General features: G+C 37.9%; 1 protein-coding gene across 2 annotated transcripts in view; it reads right to left on the reverse strand.

Annotated features, from left to right (window-relative positions):
• Positions 1-24,178, reverse strand: part of LOC132399201 (RNA-binding Raly-like protein) — a 489,585-nt gene that overhangs the window by 190,247 nt on the left and 275,160 nt on the right. For both annotated transcript variants that reach the window (XM_059979344.1, XM_059979353.1), the window contains exon 2: positions 16,466-16,541. In XM_059979344.1, coding sequence (XP_059835327.1) covers positions 16,466-16,541 — 76 coding nt within the window. The remainder of the gene's footprint in view (positions 1-16,465; positions 16,542-24,178) is intronic.

Genomic DNA, 24,178 nt, shown 5'->3' on the forward strand with positions numbered 1-24,178 from the left:
GGTGAGAGGAAGAGAAGGCTCAAACACCTGCAGCTTTTGTTGTGGGATCCAAAGAATAAACCTTTACTTTATTAAAAAGGTCTCTTATGTCTTCAGACCAGCTCATTACCAACAGGAAGATGGTTGCAGACTCTCTGAGCCTCAACTTTTCAAAAATATATGCAATTATGTAATTATCTATGCATAAATATTTGGGTTTCCCACCTATCACCTTACAAACACCTCTCACCAATTAACACCAAAGTCTCAACTACCTGCAAAACTTTTAAAGTCCATATTAGAAATTTGGACACCCAGATGAATAAGTGATCTACTGGCCTTTAAATGACCAGTTGAAATCAATCTCAGATTATTTCACAAGAAGCCGAATCCAACAACAGCAAGGTACTAGAACCATACTGGGTGATTTTTCCTAACAACATTACATTGTACAACAGACTAAATTGAAAATAAGACATTAGCAAGGAAAGGCAAAAAGGAAAGGTTTGAAATAAATCAAAACAGGAAACGGTCTCGGAGAAAGCACGAGTGTAAATCAGGCTCACAAGTGCATTTAAAGAAATGGAGTTTTAAACTCCCTGTACTGACTACCTTGCCAGCGAACGTGCAGTCTCTGGTGAATAAAATAAAATCGATGATCCCAGAACCAGAGTGCTGAATCCGAGGGACATTAGGACGGTGTGTGTTCTTTGTTTCACGGAATCCTGGTTAACTTCTTCCATACTGAATATAGCGATCCAGATTGACGGGTTTACTATACACCATCAGGATAGATTTTCGAGTCTCTCAAAAGCAGAGGTGGAGGAGTGTGCCTCATGATCAACTCCTCTTGGTGAACAAATATATCAGTGCAGTCCCAATCCTGCTCACCAGACCTGGAATATCTAGCAGTTAAGTGCTGTCCTTTTTACCTACCATGGGAGGTCTCCGGGGTCATTTTGGTAGCAGTTTACATTCCACCTCAGGCCAATGTCAAGCAGGCTATAGTTCATCTGAATAATAGGATCAACATGCACGAAACAGCGCACCCTAATGCCTTCACCATCACTTTGGGAGATTTTCACCAGGCCAGTCTGAAAAAAGTCACTAAGCAACTACCATCAACAGATCACTTACAATGCCAGAGGAGGCAACACACTGGACCATTGCTACACCACCATCAAGAATGCCTACCCTGCTATTCCACACCCTGACTTCAGGAAGTCTGATCACCTGGCTGTACTTCTACTCTCTGAGTGTAGGCAGAGACTGAAGACTGCAGCACCAGTTGTCAGGATCAAGAAGGTATGGACAAAGGAAGTACAGGAGCACCTATAGGACTGCTTTGAATCGGTGGACTGGGTTGTATTCAGGGATTCATCGTTGGACCTGGATGAGTATGCTGCAGTTTTTACCGACTTCATTAAAATCTGTGTGGATGAGTGTGTGCCCACAAAGACTTACTGCACATTCCCAAATCAAAAGCCATGAATGAACCAGGAGGTACGTCTTCTGCTGAAGGCTAGATCTGTGGCAATCAAGTCTGGCGACCCAGGTCTGTACCAGAAAACCAACTATGATTCATGGAAGTCTACTTCAAGGGTGAGGAGACAATTTCGAATGAGGTTGAAGGCTATATCGGATGCATGGCAACTCTGGCAGGGTCTGCAAGACATTACTTCCTCCAAAGCAAAACCCAATAGCATGAATGACAGCGATGCTTCACTTCCAAATGAACTCAATGGCTTCTATGCCCGCTTTGAAAGGGAGAACACAACTACAGCTGTGAAGATCCCTGCTGCACCTGATGACCCTGTGATCTCTGTCTCAGAGGCCTATGTTAGGCTCGCAAGTTGAAAGTTCCTGATGGAGTACCTGGTAAGGTTCTGAAAACCTGTGCCAACCAACTAGCTGGAATATTCAAGGACATTTTCAACCTCTCACTACTACAGGCAGAAGTTCCCACTTGCTTCAATTATACTAGTGCCTAAGAAGAATAATGTGAGCTGTCTTAATGACTATCGCATGGTAGCACTCACATCAACAGTGATGAAATGCTTTGTGAGGTTGGTCAAGGACCTGGATCCATTGCATTTTGCCTAATGCCACAATAGGTCAATGGCAGACCCAATCATAATGGCTCTCCACATGGCTTTAGACCACCTGGACAACACAAACACCTACGTCAGGATGCTGTTCATTGACTATAGCTCAGCATTTATCCCATCATTCCCAAAATCATGATTGAGAAGTTGCAGAACCTGGGCATCTGTACTTTCCTCTGCAATTGGATCCTCAACTTCCTAACCAGAAGACCACAGTCTGTGCGGATTAGTGAGGACATATCCTTCTCGCTGACGATCAACACTATCGCACCTCAGGTATGTGCTTAGCCCACTGCTCTATTCTCTATGTACACATGACTGTATGGCTAGGCATAGCTCAAATATCATCTATAAATTTGCTGATGATACAACCATTGTTGATACAACCTCAGGTGGTGATGAGAGGATGTACAGGACTGAGATATGCCAACTAGTGAAGTGGTGCCGTAGCAACAACCTGGCACTCGACGTCAGTAAGACGAAAGAGCTGATTGTGGACTTCAGGAAGGGTAAGACAAAGGAACACATACCAATCCTCATAGAGGGATCAGAAGTGGAGAGAGTGAGCAGTTTCAAGTTCCTGGGTGTCAAGATCTCTGAGGATCTAACCTGGTTCCAACATATAGATGTGGTTATAAAGAAAGCAAGATAGTGGCTGTACTTCATTAGGAGTTTGAAGAGTTTTGGCATGTCAACAAATACACTCAAAAACTTCTATAGATGTACTGTGGAGAGCATGGTGACAGGCTGCATCACTGTCCGGTATGGAGGAGCTACTGCACAAGTCTGACAAAAGCTGCAGAAGGTTTTAAATCTAGTCAGCTCCTTCTTGGGCACTAGCCTACAAGGTGGACATCTTGCGGGAGTGGTGTCTCAGAAAGGCAGCGTCCATTATTAAGGACCTCCAGCACCCAGGGCATGCCCTTTTCTCACTGTTACCATCAGGTAGGAGGTACAGAAGCCTGAAGGCACACACTCAGTGATTCAGGAACAGCTTCATCCCCTCTGCCATCTGATTCCTAAATGGATATTGAATCTTTGGACACTACTTTTTTTTTTAATATAAAGTATTTCTGTTTTTGCACATTTTTAAAATCTATTCAATATACGTAATGGATTTACTTGTTTGTTTATTATTATTATTTTATTTATTTTTATTTTTACACTGCTAGGTTATGTATTGCATTGAACTGCTGCTGCTAAGTTAACAGATTTCACGTCACATGTCAGTGATAATAAACCTGATTCTGATTCTGATTCTCTGGGACTACAATTCCCCAAAATGTATTTCATATACTGACAAGAATTTTTGATGAATCACATTAAGATCGAATTAGTTTTGAAATTATATTTAATGTGTGCATTTTTGCTGTTAAGTTGTCATCCAGGGAAAACAATCTATCTATGTTAACTTTACCATAAAGCAATTTTCATGTGGCTCTTCTGAATCACACATCTCTGGTCAGGATTAATGATTGATAAGTGAGTGCAGCACATGCTCAAGTCTGCAAGTAGCTTTAAATACAGTATACTGTTAATCAGCTTGAGGGAGAAAAAAATCAGACCCCTCTTTCTATCTGTTGAAATTAATTTCTGTTATCAATCTATTTTTCTTATATAGGAAAATGCAGAGCACAAGCAGTGCTCTCATTTTTTGATGACCAAAAACAAAATAATTTCAGGAATACCGGGGAGCACAGTGACATACTGCAGAGCCATTTTCAGAAAAATAGAGCTCTGAGTTTCTGCACAAATTGATTTACATGTCTTTAAAGGAAGAATCTGTCAATACTCCGTAGCTTTAATATGGACAAATTTATTCTAATAAATCATTTTCATAAATATTCCTTTATTTATCTTTGCGCAGTTTTAACAATATAACTGAAAACAGATTTATTGCAGTTAAGTATTGTTGATCAGTGTCAATCTACCACCTGCAAGGAAGCCGATTTTAAAATATTGTAAAGGTTATTTAAAAATACATATAAAATAATTTATTTCAATTGAAATACATAATAAAGTAAAAATCACGATCAATATCAATTAATATTTGAACAAATATAATATTGGGTTAGGTTCTTGAGCCTCCACAAAGTCTAAATTAGCACAATTCAAATTTGTAATGACTTAACCCTACAGTATCAAGTTTTGTGGGTGGGGCAGCATAATTTTTTGCTTTATATATACACACCATTTTGTAAACAAATATTGTACCAAATTAAATAAGCATGTACAGCCTGCTAATTCATGCTCATTTTAGGTGAAAGGATCTGGATAAAAATCAAATCAGATGATTCACTTCTGAAAAGCTGCCACTTTGTGGTCTAGCCCTGCAGCAGTGCCATATTAACATGCTCAAAATTGTTAACAGGATGCTTCTGACGTTTGTTGAAAACGCAGCTTAGTATTTTCACGTTCTAATTTTTGTGATGGAGCGCACTCCTTACAGACGCTCATTCACTGGCACACAAACATTGCCTTGTCATTATGCTGTCGTTGCGGTGAGTGTATACACCTCTATGTCTTCCCTGGTATATTCTCATTACTGACCACTTGGTTTCCATCCACATTGCTGCACATTCAGAGTCAGGCACAAAGTTTAATTTTATTTCATTTTTTATTTGTACTTTATCGTAAGTGTTAAGCATTCTGCTGTTTCACACTGTTATTTCCCAACAGTCAATTGGCGTCTTTTGGGTCATAAAGCAAGCTGATGTGCTCTGGTTGGCTTTATGGTGCCTTTCCCGCCATACATGGCAGAATATTCCATTTCTTTAGTAATTGGGATGTGTAAACGTGTATATATGTTGTTTGCATACTCTATTTAAGGTAGGCGCTTCTGCTTATTTTGCAATATGATTGTAACTACGTTGTATGGTGCATCATATTCTAATTCATATGTAGTCTTAAGTTGGTGATAAAAGATGGTATGTCCTGGTGCCGAAACAAAAATGGAGCTCCTCGTTTTCAGTATGAGAGAGAGATACAGAGTGCCAGGAATTCTCACTGGACAAGAATTAATATGGAACTTTTATTGTGTTTTCTTGTAAAGATTATTTTGTAACTATTGACATATTTCTCTTCACTAATTTTCTGTAATTTTTGTAAGTTTGATTTTTGATGCACCTAGTAAACACATTTGCACTAAAATGTGAAGAGCTACACTTTTTATTGCCTCTCAAATTTTATATTTTTAAAGTTTGGTATTTTTTTAAACTGTTGAAATTCTAACAGATATGACTATTAATATTTTTCCAGACTTCATTATCTATGTCCTCTTTATTCTTTTTTCCATCTTATCAAAGGTTGAAACTTTCGATTGCACTCTGAACTGAAGTATTAATCTAACTTCTTCAATGGATATTTCAAATATGGAAATAGAGAATCAATCAGAATCAGGTTTATTATCAGTGGCATGTAACGTGAAATTTGTTAACTTAGTAGCAGCAGTTCAATGCAATACATAAACTAGAAGAAAATAAATAAATAAAATAAACGCAATAATAATAAATAATTAAATCAATTACAGTGTATGTAGATTAAATGCATTAAAAAAGTGCAAAAAAAGCAGAAATACTGTATATTAAAAAAGTGAGGTAGTGTACAAGGATTCAATGTCAATTTAGGAATCGGATGGCAGAGGGAAAGAAGCTGTTCCTGAGCCACTGAGTGTGTGCCTTCAGGCTTCTGTACCTCCTACCAGATGGTAACAGTGAGAAAAGGGCATGCCTCGGGTGCTGCAAGTCCTTAATAATGTCTGCACAGATTCACTATGTGGCTCACTGAACTTTTGCTCCTTAAGAATTTGCTCACTGAATGTGGCTCACTGAACTTTTGCTCCTTAAGAATTTGCCCTATCATGGAGTTGACCTGGTTCACATAAACATCCTCATCTATCAATCAAGTACAAATAATTATTGAAGGGAAAGCTCAATTAGAATCAGTCATGTTCTTATTATCCACACTAACTATTTTGTTAAAATCTTGAAAAGTATATACAAAATTTGTTCCAAGGTTGAGCTTGTGTTTCCAGAACTCACAGCTCTTGACTGCTGGGTTTTCATGAGGAATCACTGCCATTAGACTGTGGTTGGTTTGAAGATTGATTGCAGCAATCACTGAATCCAAGATAGTGTCATTATTCAGTTTTCCATTAAAGTAACTGCTGAAGTTAAATCCTACTATGAATATTTAACATGGATAGACTTGCAGAAATTTGCAGAAAAGGAGAAACATTCAGGAGACTCATTTTTTTAATATATGTAATATGGAATTAGCTCTTTATGAATACCTGTAACATTAATTTGAAACCTTTCACTAAGCAAATTCATTATCTATTACACAAACAATAAAAGCTGCAAAAATTGAATAAAAACAGAAAATGCTGGAAATAGCCAGGCAGAATCTGTAGAAAAAGAAGAGAGTTAATGTTTCTGATTAAAGACATTACATCAGAACTGAGAAAGAGGGGGAGAAAAGTGGCTACACGTTTCAATGCAATTTTCCTGAGGCCAAGATCAAGTGAGAGGAGCATCACCTCAATCTGACATCATGAACATCGATTTTTCTAACTTCCAGTAATTTCTTTTTCTTCCCCCTTCTCTCCTTATCTATTCTCCATTCTGGTCACACTCTCACCCCATCTGGTTCCCCTCCTCTTTCCCTTTCTACCATGGTCCACTGTCCTTCCTATTTGATTTCTTCCCTCTCACCTAGATCTTACTTACCACCTGCTAACTTGTACTCCTCCTCGTCCCCCAACACATCTTCTTATTCTGGCTTCTGCCCCTTTCGAGGTTTGCTGAAGGGACCTAGTCATAATCAAAGGGGACTCTTATTGCCCTCCATTGATGTCACCGGACTTGCTGAGTTTTGTGTATGTGTGTTGTGAGGGAAAACGCAAGCTGTTATTAAATTGTGGAGAAGGGTAGATAGGACAAAAATCAATAGCACTGAAACTAGGATTGCCACGAAGATAAGCTGTAAATGAAGCTATTCAGTTCATGGCAGCAGTGAGAGAGAATCTAAACAAAGCAACGTAAAGGCAAAGAAATTAAAAGAAAATCTAAACCTGACCTCTGCTTATCAGAAATATTCCCTTTGTCCTATTCTTCACTCCCCAACACACGTTACATCTTAAAACCCAGCTTCCACTCTCTCCTGTCCAATTTTTAAGAATCTTCTACCTGATACATTAACTCCATTTCTCTTTCCACAGATGCTGCATGACTTGTTCAGTATTTTCTGTATTACATGTTCTTCCCCCCTCAATTTACATTGATTTTTGCTATTACTGAAGCAAGTATCCCTTCTGAAAAAATACTATCAAATTCCATCAGTTCTGATATTATTTGTCCTCTTAGACAAATAGAGATTTTCTCCAAGGTTTTAATGGTGCCATATGGAACATGGCATACTCTTTATCGAGATTTAGTGTTTAATTGCCTTTTTAACTCCTTAAAATAATGCATACAAATTGTTTTATATTTGTTCCTTTTATTACATGTACTTGAATGCTGGTTGGTTACTACTTCTATACACATTGACTTTTATTTCCACTCAGATACAAACATAGCCTTTGGTCACAAAGTATTGAAGAATCCATGGGTCATTGCATCTGGTAAAGTATAAAAAGAAGCAAAAATCAACATTATTTAATACCTTGCTCTGGTTGTGCCTGAGGACTATGTAGAAATTCAAATGAGAATATTGAATTCAGATCTTAGAATTCAATTGGAATTACAGATATGAAGCAAGAATTGCATCACAAGAAAAAACCCTTCCTACCATAGAGCACAGCCACAAGAAAACAATATCCATCATGAAGGACCCCCATAAAGCAGGCCATTCTCCCTTCTCACTGCTGCAGCAGCCTCAGGTCCCACACCACCAACTTCAGCAGTTCTTACTCCTCAACCATCTGGTCCTGAACAAGTGTGGATAACTTCACTCACCTCAACACTGAACTGATTACTGAACAGAAACTATGGACTAATTCTCAACTCATGTTCTTAGATAGTTATTTTTGGTTTTTAATTTGCACAGTTTCTTTTGCACATTCGCTGTTTGTCAGTCTTTGTGTGCAGTTTCATTGATCCTATATCAGTTCCTTGTTCTACTTGAATGCCTGTGAGAAAATTAATCTGAGGGTAGTATATGGTGATACTTACAGTACATAACTTAATAAATTCACATTAATTTTTTGAACTTCGAGAATTACGCATCAATATGATAAACATAAATGAATCAACATGATCTCGATCAAAATCACAAAAATGGGCAATATCTCATCAGCAGCTTCTTATAACCCCTGACAGATTTTCTTTCTTGCTTTTGTGTTGCCAAATGGAATTCACTTTCACCTCCAAAGAACATTATACAGGGAGGCTGTTTTGCATTTCAAATGTGTTTGCATTCCTCAAGAATCACAGTTCCACCTGAAGTAAAGGAGAAGAATGATTTGCAATGAAGGAGCCACTTGAAAGATAAATCTGCAATGGGCACGTTGTCGTTTTTGATAAGAGAATGGATATGGTAAGTGCAGCAATATAGAACTAGGATCTCTAAGTTAGTTTTGCTTTAAAGCAGTCAATATTTTTATATTAAGAATGACTGTTACAGATTAGTTTTCACATAGTTGCTCAGAGAGCTGACAATTGCTGAATTTTCAGTTAATTCATGAAAGTACTAATGACTGATACATTTGCGGACAAAAACAGAAGCTTTCTTCTTCCTCCTCTACTGGATGTAAGATCTGTAACTCACTACCTAACAGTACTGCGGAAATACCTTCACAACAACATGGAGGGGATGGCTCATCAACACTTAACCTAGGCAGTAGATTTCAGTGATGCCCTCCTTTCACAAACTATCTCTAAGTTTACAAGTGAAAAGATGACACCTGAAAGAGGAGTTTAAATGAAAACAATCATTATGGGTGTCCACAAAGCAAGGAGAGTCAGTAGACATATGGATTAGTTTACTATTGTCACGTACTGAGGTTCTTTACTCGCATGCTTTCATACAGCTCATTGAAGCAGTGCAGTACAACGGAAAACAATAACAAGGAGGCAGAATAAGGGGTTACAGTTACTGAGAAAATGCACTGCAGGGAGACAATAAGGTACACAGCCATAACAAGATAGATTGTGAGGATAAGAGTCCAATTTGTCCTGTGAGGGGACCATTTAATAGTCAGAACAGCAGAACAGAAGCTGTCCTTGCCTGTTAGTGTGTGCTTTAGGGTATTTGTATCTTCTCCTCAATTGAAGGGGGAGAGAAAAGAGAATTAATTTGTAATGGCACATAGGAAGAGAGAAGATTGGATGTTAACTGTGGATCCATACTTTGAAGACCAACACTAGAGCAGTACAGGATGAAATAAGGCATGATATGAAGATTAGGAGGCAGAGATCCATCTCAAGGAATCTTCCATTGTGTAGATCCTAGTGCAGCAACAAATGTTTGGAATCTGCATTGCAGGCATTGGTTGAACATGTGGGAAGTTGCAGATCTTCACCATCTGCTGTGAGAATACTTTCAGCCAATTCAAACCATGGTGCTGTCTAGCCCAGGTCCTCTAATCTTACTTTGTATCTCAAGCATGAGAAAGTATGTGGATGTTTGAAATCCAAAGCAATATACACAAAACTCTGGAGGAACTCAGCAGGTCAGGCAGCTTCTATGGAAAAGAATAAACACTTTATGTTTTGGGCCTAGTCCTGAAGAACGGTCTTGGCCCAAAACATTGACAGTTTATACTTTTCCCTAGATGCTGAATGGCCTGTTCCTCCAGCATTTTGTGTGTATTATTTTGCATCTGCCTTTTTCCAAGGATTCATCTCCAATATGCACCAAAAAGGTGCATATATACCAAAAAGGTGATTAATGGCCAAGTCATCTTTAAACTGGACAGAATAGCTAAAAAACATCACATTACTACAGTTTAGCTTATAAACCTTAACTATTATTGTACTTTAAAAGAAAGCGCTTTCTTTAAACAGAGAACATAGAACAATACAGCACAGTACAGGCCCTTTGGCCCACAATGTTGTGCCGACCCTTTAAAAAATGAAATTATTCCTACACAGAAGCGCTATACCTGTGATGCACAGTTAACCTCTACTTGCTCAATCAATTGTAGGTTAGACATAATATTCAATGACTATAAAAATGAAACCATCTGAGGGTTTTGAGCTTGTGACATTGTTTTCTTGTTCCAAGTGCATTGATTCCACTAAATAATATTCAACATCACACACTTTCCTGACAGTCATCCTCTCTATACTTAAGTGTAAAGGACAATATTGTAGCAGAGAAAGATCATAGTGCCTGACACCATAAAGCACGTGGTCAGATGTTAGACTAGGTGTCTATGTTGGTGAGTACTGAACACACTGGTTATTGATGCAAGTTCTCACATGGAGACACAATTGTGATTGGCACAATCATCTGAGGGATTGGGAAACCCATGTCCAGTTCTCTCGAGAAGTCAACCACTAATTCTGCCACTTTTATGGAGAAAAAGTAGGAAAGAAACATGCAGGGGTAGACATTGATGTGACAGGTATCTTTGCAAATAGTAATAAAGTTGAGGCCTCCTTTTGATTCCATGCCTCAATGGATTTTCAGAATACTCCAAATAATACTTTCCCTGTTGTTGCTCAGTAGCAGCTTGTGATCTTGAAAAAGCCATGCAGAGCTGCTATCCATTTGGTATTGTTCTGAGGACATGAGCACATCTTGGTGCAGGTGATTTTCAGCAACTATTCTCAGGATCCTAGGAAAGGGATTAGAGATAGGACCTACTGGCAGATGGAAAAACAGATTAGGGATAGCTAGCATGACTTTGTGCAGGCGAAGTCATGTCTAATAAGCTTAATTTAGTTCTTTTGAGGAGGTAATGAAGATGACTTATGAGGGTGGCTTTCTCAATGTTGTTCCATGGACTTTAATAAAGCTTTGGCTAAGGTCCAGAAAATTATGGCACATGAGATCCATGAAGACTTGCTTGTTTGGATTCAAAGATTGATATCAGTCTTTCTCACCACTGGTTCTAGAACACTGCACATAATACTTACAGCACATGGCAAAGTATTCCAGTGTCCAAACCTTCTGCTAGTGATGCTGCAGCTGGCAGCGACATTCCCAGAGACCCTCAGAGCAGTCCTTCAATACAGTGTGAAAAGGAACAGCTTTCCTACAAGCCGGCTGCAGCCACAATTAGGGCTTTTTACTGAAAGTTGTCCACGTGAATTTGACAAAGAGTCAGATCAGTCTTATCCATTTTCAATGCTGAAGTTGTTGACAAGAGTACCAAATTGTGTCTGAAAAATGGTAACAGCTATAGAATTTTTGATAAAGAAATTCTGATCAAAACAATAATGATCAATAAGTAACTGTCACCCTATCAAAAGGTTGCAAAGAAGCAACTTCTAAATGCTGTGTGGAGAGTTCTCCTTTATCCTATTATATAGGATTCCCCTCCCCACAAAAACAAATTAGTAAAACTGCTTTAGAAGTGTATCTGGCACAGAAAAGTACAAATAAGAAAGACAGATGTTTGTATAAACTACAGCGTAGAAAGAAATAGAGCAGGCAGGGAACTAATGATTCATATATAGGAGAAAATATTTAATAGCCTTCTTATTACATATTTTGATGTGCCTGCAGTGGACATACATTGCAAGCTTCTTTTGCCATTGACATAATTCAACAAATACCTTAATAATAACTACAGTCAGGTTTCTTCAGACAATTCAATTAGCTGGCATGAATAATTTAGCAATGTGTGATGCCATCAGAATTTTATAAATAAGTTAATTGATGTTGGCAATATAATTCTTTTTCAATGCACATAAAGATTCAAAAACAGCTCTCCTGCAGGATTCTCAATTGAACATCACAGCAACAAAATGTGAGAACAAAAACTACAAGTGTACTAGGTTTCTACGTGACGAAACAAATGTTGCCAATGTTCAAAGTAGAATTTGTGCTATGTGTTAAATCAATTGATGCATATCTGGAATAATTTTCCCAATAGACTAGCAAGTTAAAGAATTATAGGCCACATGTGTTTGTCAAGTATATACATCAGTTAAACATGTTTGGACAATTGGAATAAATCACTTGTGCATTCTTATGAAAATGTTCAAATACTATACAGATGTGGGAGCAGTAACACGTTATGCCACAGAGTAGAAAGATTTGAATTATGCTTACAATTTCTCAGTTTGTAAGAGGTTTATTATCATGCTGATTCTTAATTCAATATAGACATGGCAAAATCATGTGCCAAGTATGTAATTAATGATAAATGCAAAAGAATGTCTTCAGAAGAAAATGAATGGACAGTTTCAGGTAATATTTCTAGCAGTAAATGGCAAGGGGTATACTTTTCCTGGAATGTAGGGAAGTGGAAGGTTAATAACTTGATTCTATACAACACTGGTTCCAGCTGACCCTCCTTGTGTATGGGTAGATCCACTGGTTTATCAGCGCTGTTCTTTAAGCTGCATGGATGCACAGTATTTGAAATGTTCCCGCGCATATAACCATTGGGGTTTGCACTGTCTCTAGCACGGCAGATACAATACTGTGGAGAGAGAAGGTTGTATGCTGGAGGAAGCATACCCAGGCTGACAGAGTGAAGTACAGAGCACAGGACTGAACCTGATAAACTACGTTCTCTCTGATTTTTTTTTACAGCTGTATGGACTAACCATTGCTCTGAGCATGGCCTGAAAACTGCGCAGCACTTACATTGTTTTTATTATTGTAACGTACATACAATGAATATTTAGAATGATAATTGAAATATGAGAAAAAGTTCACAAAGTGTTAAAGATTTTCTTTATTGAACTGTATTTTATTCTTCCAAGAGAACCTCAACCTTGTTGTAGGGTTTGGAGGCTTGCATGACCTAAAGAGCTATGTTTGCTGGAGTCAGGCCAGACCCATGTCAAAGGCCAGATTAAGATTTGGGAGTTCAGCTCAGGGCACTGGTCAAAAAAGCAAATGTTACAGAAACAGTAATGAAGAATACATTCAACATTAAATGTTCAGTGTTTTGCTCTCCCTTTTAAGAAAAAAAAAGATCTATTTGCATAAGTTTTGCCAACATGGTGCTGGTGAACCATGGCTACCTGTTACAGCAGCTTACAACAGTTCTAAACATACCTCTTCTGAATTACTCTCATTGCAATCTGCAGCCTGTAATTTCACTTTAAGCAACAAAGTTTTGAACTGTCTCAAGGAACGAGCAACTTCATGATCTTCTGAAGGTCTCGGCAGACTCAACTCTCAAACATGCAGGAGAGGAAGGAGGGGGGACTCCAAGCCAGATTCAAATGTCTAGTGATGAAAGTTCCTCTAATTGGCATCATGTTAACAAATGTACAGTCATTGGAGAACAAAATGGGGGACCTAAGGGCAAGATTGCTGTATCGGAAGGAAATGAAGAATTGCTATGTTCTGTCTTTCACAGAGATCTGGCTTACTCTGGACATACCAGATACCTTGGTAAAAGCTATAGGCTTCTTGATACATAGGATGGGCTGAATAGCTGAACTCCAGAAGAGAAAAGGTGGGGGCGGGGGGGGTTGTGTTTCATGATAATTTCTTTGTGGTGCTCGGATGTGGTGATTTTGTCACATATTTGTTCCCGTGATCTGGAACGTCAAACAATTAAATAATACTTACTCAAAGAGTTCTTCTCTGTGATCACAGTATACATACCACCAAAAGCCAATGTTAATCAGGCACTCAAGTTATTGTATGTTGCCATCAAACAAGAAACAGCCCACTCTGACGCACTTCAACTTGTAGTCAGGGATTTCAATCAGCTTGTTTCAAGAAATCTATGCCCAGTTATCATCAGCATATAACTTGCAGCACCGGGGGTCCTAACTGTTTTACTATGATTAGAAAAGCTTACCTTTCCGTGCCTAGGTGACATTTTGGGAAATCTGATCACTTGGCTGTCCTTTTCCTAACTGCATATAGGCAGAGGCTAATGAACAAGGCTCCAAAGATAAGGACAACAAAGAGGTGGTCACAGCATGCAAAGGAGCAGCTACAGGATTGCTTCGAGTCAGTGGACGGAGCTGTATTAAAGGACTCATCAGAGATGTCAACGAATGCACCATGGTTATCACAGATTTTATAAAAACACTCGTAGATGAGTATATCCCTACAAAGTCATTCAGCGTCTTCCCCAGATGAACCATGAGATCCGCAATTTACGAGAGCTTGATCAGTAGGCAACTAGGTAAGTTACAAGAGTTCTAGGTACAATCTCCAGAAGGGCACCTCATATATGAAGTGGCAATGCCTTCAAATGGAAAATCCTTCAAAAAGAATTGGATATGGCCCAGGACATCTTGGGTAAAGCCATCTCTACCATTTAGCACATCTACATGGAGCACTGTAGCAGGAAAGCAATATCCATCATCAATGATCTCTACCACCCAGGTCAGCCTCCCTTTTTGCTGCTGCCAGCAGGGAGGTGGTACAGGAGCCTCAAGACTCGCACCACCAGGTTCAGGAACAGTTATTACCCCTCAATCATCAGGCTCTTGAAGCAAATGGGATAACTTCACTTGGTCCATCATTGAACTATTCTCAGAACCTATGGGCTCATTTTCAAGAACTTTTCATCTCATGTTCCCAATATTTATTGTTTATTTATTTGCTATTATTGTTTTTTTCTCTTTTGTATTTACAATTTGTTGGCTTTTGCATTGGTTGTTTGTCCATCCTGTTGGCTGCGATCTCTCATTGACTCTATTATGTTTCTTGGATTTATTGTGTATGCCCACAAGAAAACAAATCTCAGAGTTGTACATGATGTCTATTAGACAGGAGTGGTGGCACTGGAATTATCACTTAGTCCTGCAGAAAACCATTACCTACCACAAATTTTGGGAAGAGCTTATTTGCTTCTTTTTTGTATGTCCCCTTCACAACTGATCCATCATTGAATGTTAGCATAACCAGTACCTGTGTAACCTAGGCATTTGTGGACATGAGAAGGGGGGAAAAATGCTGAAATTTTCAGCTTTCACAAGAAGCCATTTAATCTAAGAGTCTGGATGAGGGTTTTGAAGTTATATCACAGTGAAATTTCCAGCTAGTTGGAAGTCTCCCTGATGTTGTCTTAATGTGGTTGTGGTTGGAACATTAGGCTTTAAACCCACTCCAACTCTTTACCAAAATAAGGGCCAAAGGTCAGCTGGGTCTACCAGGATACACCTGGATTGGAGGGTAGACACTGCTAGGAGAGGTTAGACAAATTAGGTTTGTTTTCACTGGAGCAGCGCAGGCCAGAGGAGACCTGATATAATATTGAGAGGCACAGATACAGTAGACAGCTGGTATGTTTTTCCAAGGTCAGAATGTCTAATACTAGAGGGCATTTAAGATGAGAGGGGGAAAGTTCAAAAGGGATGTCGGGTGCAAGTTTTATTTTAATAAGCATAGAGTAGTGGGTGCCTTCAAAACATTGCCAGCTGTGGTAGTGGAGACAGAGCTGAGAGAGGTGTTTAAAAGGCTCTTAGGTAAGTACATAAATAGGTAGAGAATGGAGAGATATAGATCATGTGCAGACAGAAGGGATTAGTTCAATTAGTTTGGTCCAACATCATGGGATGAAGGGCCTCTTCTTCTACATACTGTTCTTTATTCTATGGGTTGCTCTCAGAATTAGACTTGCAATTGATTAGTTGGTCCATTTCCCACCCTTACAGACAGCTAGAATTTCAAGTGGTGGAGTGGAAGGGGATTGGGGGGAGGGAGCAGGGTGTATCTGGGGAGCTCTTTTACAGTTCTGTCTGGTCATTTACAAAATCAATAGGCAAGAAAATAGAAAGGCAGTCTTGGATGGCTACGTAAAGGAATGCTTATCCAAAGTAGTAACACATTATAAAAAAGTACATTCCTTAGACTTTGATCTTCAATATAGTTCTGGTTGAAGTATCTTATAAATTTTTCACAATATTAGAAAGTATAAACTCTTACGGTTTTAATATACATACTCCTCTGAAAGCAAAGCAGATTTTGAATAGCAAATGAATGGCATATTTCTGCATTTCACAAAAACCAAACAATATATTTAATTCCTGCAGCATTTTGGATGTGTTGCTTTGGATTTCCAGCATCTGTAGACTTGCTCATGTTTGTATTTCATTTGAGTAGCTTACAGTCACATTGATGGATTGACTGGGGAGAAACAATTTTTTTCATATTTCTCTCTCATACAAACTCCAGAAAGATCTAAACTTGTTTGATAACAATGCAAAGATTTATATTCCCCACCTAGCAAATAATATTTGTTCTCAGCATTATACATTGGTAAAGATACCACTAAACTGATAAGCACTTACCCATACAGAGCACACAGAGGGCGTTTGGTACCAGATTTGGGTCTGTAAGGCTTGGGCTCACCAGCCATATTGATATCTGAAAGAAAGGACACTAATGACAACACAATGACTTGAGAGGTTTACATTAAGTTTGTCACAAAATATTATGTTACATTTCTAATATACCATTAAGTTTAGGAATTTAAGTGCACAAATGTAGCACCAAATACCACAAATAATTATACTCATAAACTTGCATCAAAGCCATAGGACAGCTAATCTGTATTCCAAACAGTGAGACTCCAGCTGCACCTGTTTTTGGTTTTGTTGATTCACACTTACAAAGAAATTTCTAAGACAGACCACTTCCAACTTTATCTTTAGCAAGGTGGGTTAATATTTATTTTATTTATAGATACTCTGTGGAAGAGGACCTTCTGGCCCAATAAGCAGCAACCCCAGAAACCCACCTATTTAACAGCAGACTAATCACAGGCCAATTTACAATGACCAAATTAACCTACTAATTGGTACGCCTTTGGACTGTGGGAGGAAACCCATGCAGTCACAGGGATAACTCCTTATAGACAGCATGTAGTCTTTTTGACTTGGTGATTTATATTATTTTAGTGTTTTCATTCAACATATAGCTTTTGTGTCAATAATTATGATTTTGTCTGTGCACTGATAGTGATTCTTTCAACAGCATATGTTGTAAAAGATACACATTTACATATTTTGTGGTCTAGATTAACACATTTTGCATTAATCTTGTCATATTTCAGGTCCCAATCAACTTGCTGTTAACTACTTCAATCTATTCACACTTCCACAGTGCACAAAAATAAATCACTATTTGCTAATCAATTTATCACAATAAAACAGCATTATTAAAATTTGTGGAATTTACTACATTTCTTGCTTTGTTTTTGGTTGAAAGAGAAAATAAATCCTAGCCAAGACAATGCCTTCAATTTCATAAATTCTCTAATTCTGGCAATATCCTCTTAAAGTGCTTTTGCATCCTCTCTGGGGCCATCACAACCTTCCTAGAGTTTTGGAACCAGGACTGCACAAAACACACTAGTTGTCATCTACTGGATATTACACATGGCTCTAACATAACCTCTCAAACCTTACATCCTTTGTCTAAACCAAAATCATATACATTTCCTTATCTCCACCTGATCTACTCTGTCCACAAATCTCCAAAAATGCACAACAAGATCAATCTGTTCATTTGCCTATCATACCATTTCTTAGTCATTTGCTTGCTTTGTTTCTCTTGCTCAAAGGCATTGATTGAATTCTTTTCACTAACATTTTACTTTTCTAACCAGTCCACCAATATTTTTATCCTCACTAAATAATATTGCCAATGATGCCACAAAATGACGCACTTCTTATTTGTAGCTCTTACATTTAAATTCAAACTACTTACACAGATCATGAAAACCTAGGGACGAGTACAAACCTCTGCAGAATCTTACAGTTCTTCAGTCAGTAAAACCCTGTCCATTCCATTACTCCTCAATGTAATTTTGTATTTTGTAAAAGAGATCCTCTATTGGCCTTTTTAATTCCTTGATCAATTTGTCATGAAGTATGCGGACAGAGAAGGTTTTGGGTAGAAAGGAAATTCTGCTGATACATTTCCTTCCAGTAAGGATCTATACAAATTGGATAAATGAGGGTTCCACTCTTTACCAAATGAGTAGGCCCATTGGAACTTAGGCCAAACCACAATGCACTTCACACCTAGCAATCCTGTTTTTTAGGTCCATTCTTCAGCACATCAAATTAAGCATATCATGGCTCAAATAAACCTCAATTTACATTAACAGATGAATGTAAACTTACTAGCTTAATTCTTGAAGGAAGTGTATCATCCTGAGCATAGTTTGAATGAGATGAGAGTTTACAAGGATGAGAGATGATCTCACTGAGCCACACAATATTCAGAGATGGAAAACAAAATGCTGCTAAGAGTGCACTTCTTTTTGCTGCAGCAGTAAATAGGGAAATAATGAGAACAGTAACAGCGGGAATCCAAGCTATGAAACCCTTAACGTTTTCCAGAGATAACACTGAAAGCCTGGAAAAGTGCACAGATTTAATAGAATGACTCCAAAAGTTTCTGGTTTGGTATTGTGCCAGAATCGGCAGTTTTCTCTATTTTTCAATTTCCAAAGGATGAACATATTTTGCCTTGTTCTATCTTTAATTTGCTAGTGTTGAACATAAAATAAATGCAAATGTTGAAAATTTGTCTTTCACCCCAACATGGATCTTCTCGTGTTCAATAACTCCTTCCTTCCTTTTTCTATATCCTACGACTCTTTCTCTAGCTCTTCCCAATTCTCCTTCCACAAATGTTATTTGCTCTAAGTACTTCCAGCAAGTTTGTGTTAATTTCAGTGCAGAATACATGCAGATGGTAATTCATAAGCCATTTATTTTGTTTATGCTATATATTTAAAAATGTTCCATATAACATAATCTGCAACCCATTTCCAATGTCTCCTAATGGTTAATCTCATTCATTCATGCCATGTATACTGCGGTATTACATATATTGTTGTCATATGTGAACTGTGTGGCTAAGCTCCAATGTCTATCCAAGTGCGCTGACAACACCACTGTCAAAGACTGAATCAAAGGTGGTGATGAATCAGCATATAGGAGGGAGACTGAAAATCTGGTTGAGGGGTGCAATAACAGCAACCTCTTACTCAATATCACTAAGACGAAGTACATGGTTATTGACTTCAGGAGAAGGAAACCAGAGGTCCATGAGCCAGTCCTAATTAGAGGAACAGAGGTGGAGAGGGTCAATGACTTTAAATTCCTCTGTGTTGTATTTCAGAGGACCTGTCCTGGGCTCAGCATGCAAGTGCTATTATAAAGAAAAAATGGCAGTGCCTCTTCTTCCTTAGAAGTTGCAGAGATTTGGCATGACATCTAACACTTTGACAGGTTTCTATAGATGTGGTGTGTTGAGTATGCTGACTGGCTGCATCAAGGCTTGGTATGGAAGTACCAATGCCCTTGAATGGAAAGGCCAACAAAAAATAATGGGTAATGCCCTCCCAACAATTGAGGACATTTACATGAAATACAGTCACAGGAAAGCAACATCCATCATCAGGGACCCCAGCACACGGGCATGCTCTCTTCTCAATGCTGTCATCAGGAAGGAGGTTCAGGAGCTTCAGGACTCACACCATCAGGTTCAGGAACAATTACTACCCCTCAAACATCTGGGTCCTGAATCAAAGGGGATAACTTTACTCAACTTCACTTGCCGCATTATTGAAATGTTCCTACAACCAATGGACACACTTTCAAGGACACTTCTCTGATGTTCTCAATATTTATTGCACATTTATTTTTATATCATTTCTCTCATTTTTATTTGCACAGTTTGTTGTCTTTTGCACACCCATTGAACACCTAAGTAGGTACAGTTTTTCACTGATTCTGTTAGGGTTATTATTCTAAAGAGTTGTTAAGTATGAACACACGAGAATGAATCTCAGGGTTGTATATGGTGACATATATTTTGATAAGAAATTTACTTTGAACTTTCTTTGAATATGTTAATGGATTTTATTTCATGTGCTTGTCAAAGGTTAAAAAAAGTGAATTTAAAAATGAAAGAAATTGTTCCAGTACAATCCAAAAAAATCATAAAGTTAATAAAACTAAATGATTCTTAACAAAATTTCCCTGATACCTTTCAAATTTCCACATCAGCCAGCCTGTGTAATTACACAAAGTAGCAGTTATTTGTGTTATTTATGTTCTTTTCAAAAGGTTTGACATAAGTATAACATTTGAGATGTAGAAATATCATAAAAATAAGGATTAAAACACATTCTATCAAAAACAATGGAATTATTAGATATTAACTCAGGAAAAGTCATTAGCAGAATGATTTAGGAACAGTTTTCACAGATTTCGCTGTACAGTACTCAATTTTCCTGACAGTTTTGAGTAAGTGAAAGATGAAGTGGACCATTTCAAGCTCTCTGACAGTGAGCATGAAATTTCCAGAAAATAGTTGACAGTGTTTCATATTAGACTTAATTGGAGCAAGAAAGCATATTGACCAAGAACTGGGAACAAGAAATGCTGTTTGGGAGAACTCAGAAGAGTAGAAAGTTAGGCGGGAAGTCTCATCATTGTCCTTCTTTTAAGTCATATCAATATTTGAGAAAAGATTACAAAATTGTCAAATATGCAAGGAATACTGATCTAGGAGTTACAACAGAAGCCAGAGAAACTTTGACTTGCATTACATGTGTGAAAAAAACAGGGAATAGTGTTGAGATAACTTGAACAAGAATTTGTGTTAATTAACATGGTCAAAGAGTTCAGTATTATATGACTAAATAACCAAAGGGAATCTGAACTAGAGCCACACTAGTATCTGAGGGAAGACATAATGAGGCAATGCAGCATCATCTCTCCAGTGCCACATTTATTTCTAGGCACCAAGTGAGAAGGTAAATATTTAATCTTGGAGGTTGTGCATGGTGTGCATGATGAAGAAAAGTCCTGACGCATTTGGGTTTTTCATCTTGCAAAAGGCACAACACAAAATCTGAAAGACAAATTTAAATCAAAGCCTAAGAATGAGGATTAGAATTATGGGTTTAAACTATTAATGATGTTAAATGTGGGGATGATATGAAACTTCTTCCCTTACACATAGAATGATCAATATATGAAAGTCACAAAGTCATGTAAACATCAGTGTCATGTAATTAATAATTGGAGTGTCAGATAGGAGTTGGAATACTTTTGCTTTGATGGTCTTCCACTTAAATAAATTTTCAACTTGGGCAACATGTTTAACCAATCTATTAGAGTTTTTCGAGGAAGTTACCAGGAAAGTGGATGAAGGGAAGACAGTGGATATTGTCTACATGGACTTCAGTAAGGCCTTTGACAAGGTCCCACATGGGAGGTTAGTTAGGAAGATTCAGTCGCTAGGTATTCATGGTGAGGTAGTAAACTGGATTAGATATTGGCTCAATGGGAGGAGTCAGAGAGTGGTGGTAGAGGACTGCTTCTCTGAGTGGAGGACTGTGACTAGTGGTGTGCCACAGGGATCAGTGTTAGAACCATTGTTATTTGTCAATGATCTGGATGATAATGTGGTAAATTAGATCAGCAAATTTGCTGATGCTACTAAGATTGGAGGTGTGGTGGACGGTGAGGAAGGTTTTCAAAGCTTGCAGAGGGATTTGGACCAGATGGAAAAATGGGCTGCAAAATAGCAGATGGAGTTTAATGCAGACAAGTGTGAGGTATTGCACTTTGGATGGACTTGAATTTTTTTTTCTTGTGGGACTCTGCACTTTAAGTCTTATGAGGCTGTCATTAACCTGCTGACTTAGGAGTTTCGTATCAGCTTGGAGTTAAAATAAAGGCAGACTTTGAATCTACTTCAATAGAATGTTAAAGAATTCAACACAATTTGAAATCCCCGTTTTTTCCATTCTTACCATACTTTTGGTGTCAATATTTTTAAAAATCTTAAAACTTAATCCTGTTTTCATACATTTTAAAGCTTAAAATCTAAATAATGCAGTTTCTATTGAAACACAGCATATTATGCATAATTATTGAATGAGCTTTCTAAAATCTATGACTGTTCTAATCAGTATTCAATTCCAGTCTCACAAGAATCTTTTCCATTTTGAAAGACCCTCAACCACATCATTTTTCTCTCAATGAAGCAATTTGCACTTGAAATTTCAAGAGCCCTCAAAATGAAGCAAACACAAGGAGGCCTAAAATCTTTTGCTTTTTCCCTTTGTCTATTTGAGTAGTGATCAGAAATGCATTCAACATTCCCTTAAAACATCTCATTCATCAGATGATAATTTCTATGGTAACTCTGTCACACTTAACTCCTTTCAATTTTTAATCATGGCACCTTTGATAACTTGAAGAGATTCATGCAAAACCACTGCATATATTGAAGAATGGCAGAATTCAAACCACAAGTTTTAATTGAGGGATTTGCTATAGCAATGACAGTAAATGTAAAGTAAATTACACTTAACACAGTTGTCTCTAAAAGAAGCACAAGAACAGTCAATGCCAACACACCCCCAGAAATCAGAGAGAACCATTGTTCCTATTGATCAGTGATTCCCAACCTTTTTCATGCCATGGATCAATACTATTAAGCAAGGGGTCCGTGGACCCCAGGTTGGAAACCCCTGATTTAGAGGGTACAAAATGGGCCAACTCACAAAATGTCCAGTCAATTTGAGTTACAATTGGATGTTTCAGATTTATGAGATTTCACCCTCTGCAAGGAAGAGCAAATACCAATGTACTATAGTTTGGTCTAGAGGACAGCCAGGACCTTGGTAAACAATATGTTAATAATGGGATTAAGCAATAGACTGCAGATAAACCTAGGATGTGGATGAATTAGAAAGGGTGAAATCCATGCTGAAGCAGATGCAGGAAAGCAAATGAGTGAAAAAATGAAATAGAGAAAAACAGAAAAAGAAAATGTATGTAAAGGAATAGTGACATTTTAAAATTTGTGAACTATTATAACCTAAAGGAATGAGATACAACATCTGTATTTGATTACTTTCTTAGCACGAATGATGGGTTAAGCAGGAATTATCAACCATCCTGTTATTAAATAGGTACATGTGGAGATCGTTTTAAAACTGTGGCACATTTAATGGGTTATTAATGAGCTACTGCAGCAAATTCAAGAAAATCAAGAGAGGTTAACAACCAGATGTTGTTTTTACAAAGCTACTGGCAGAGAATCCTGAGGTGATTCACATTTCATGGAGTGTCTCTTCCCCACAGTAAGTTGTTGGACATCATTCACACCAATAATCATGCGTGATATTTTTGTGTTCAAAAAACCTGGGCTGGACATAAAGCTGTACCAGGATTATATTTAGAGCCAACAGCATGAATAAACTAGCAAATCATGTGTCAGAAACAACATTACAGTAGAATTTATGCTTTTGCCAGAACTGGCAATTCAGGGCCAAATTACCCACCTTTTAAAGTATCTTTTTTACCCAATGCTATGTTTTGCTCAACTTCATTTGCAACTATTATAATTATAAAAAAGAATGCAAACATTCCGGCAATATTGAGGGCAATAAGCAGCATGTAAAACATTTTAAAAACTTTAAAGGAGAACTGAACAAGAAATTATTCCTCAGCTTCTCAGGATGATTGTAGTATAGTTGCAGCAGCCTCCCCAGCTCCAATCAACATTGAAATTTCTCATCTCGGTAATTTTTACTATGATTGAAAAATACTGATGAAGAACGCTAAAATCTGCAAGTCTACCTTGCTAATAAACTCGAAAGTGAATGTGCTACACAGTTACAACCTATGTTAGCGTAGCAGTTAACATGACACTATTACAATTTGGGGTATTCAGGAGTTTGGAGTTCGGTTCTAGTGCCATCTGTAAGGAGTCTCTGTACGTCCTTTCATTGGAATGCACAGACTTTCTTCAGGTGCTCTGGCTTTCTCCTCCAGTCCAAAGACACACCAGGTAGGGTAATCAGTCATTGTACATTGTCCTGTGGTTAGGTTACGGTAAATCGGGTTTGCCAGGGGTTAATGGTGTAGGATAGCTTGAAGGGCCAGAAGGGTCTACTCCACACTGTATCGCTAACAAACAAAGGAACAAATAAATAAATAACAAGTGTAGCGGGCCCTCACACT

This window comes from Hypanus sabinus, chromosome 1 (genome assembly GCF_030144855.1).
Source record: "Hypanus sabinus isolate sHypSab1 chromosome 1, sHypSab1.hap1, whole genome shotgun sequence".
Lineage (NCBI taxonomy): Eukaryota > Metazoa > Chordata > Chondrichthyes > Myliobatiformes > Dasyatidae > Hypanus > Hypanus sabinus.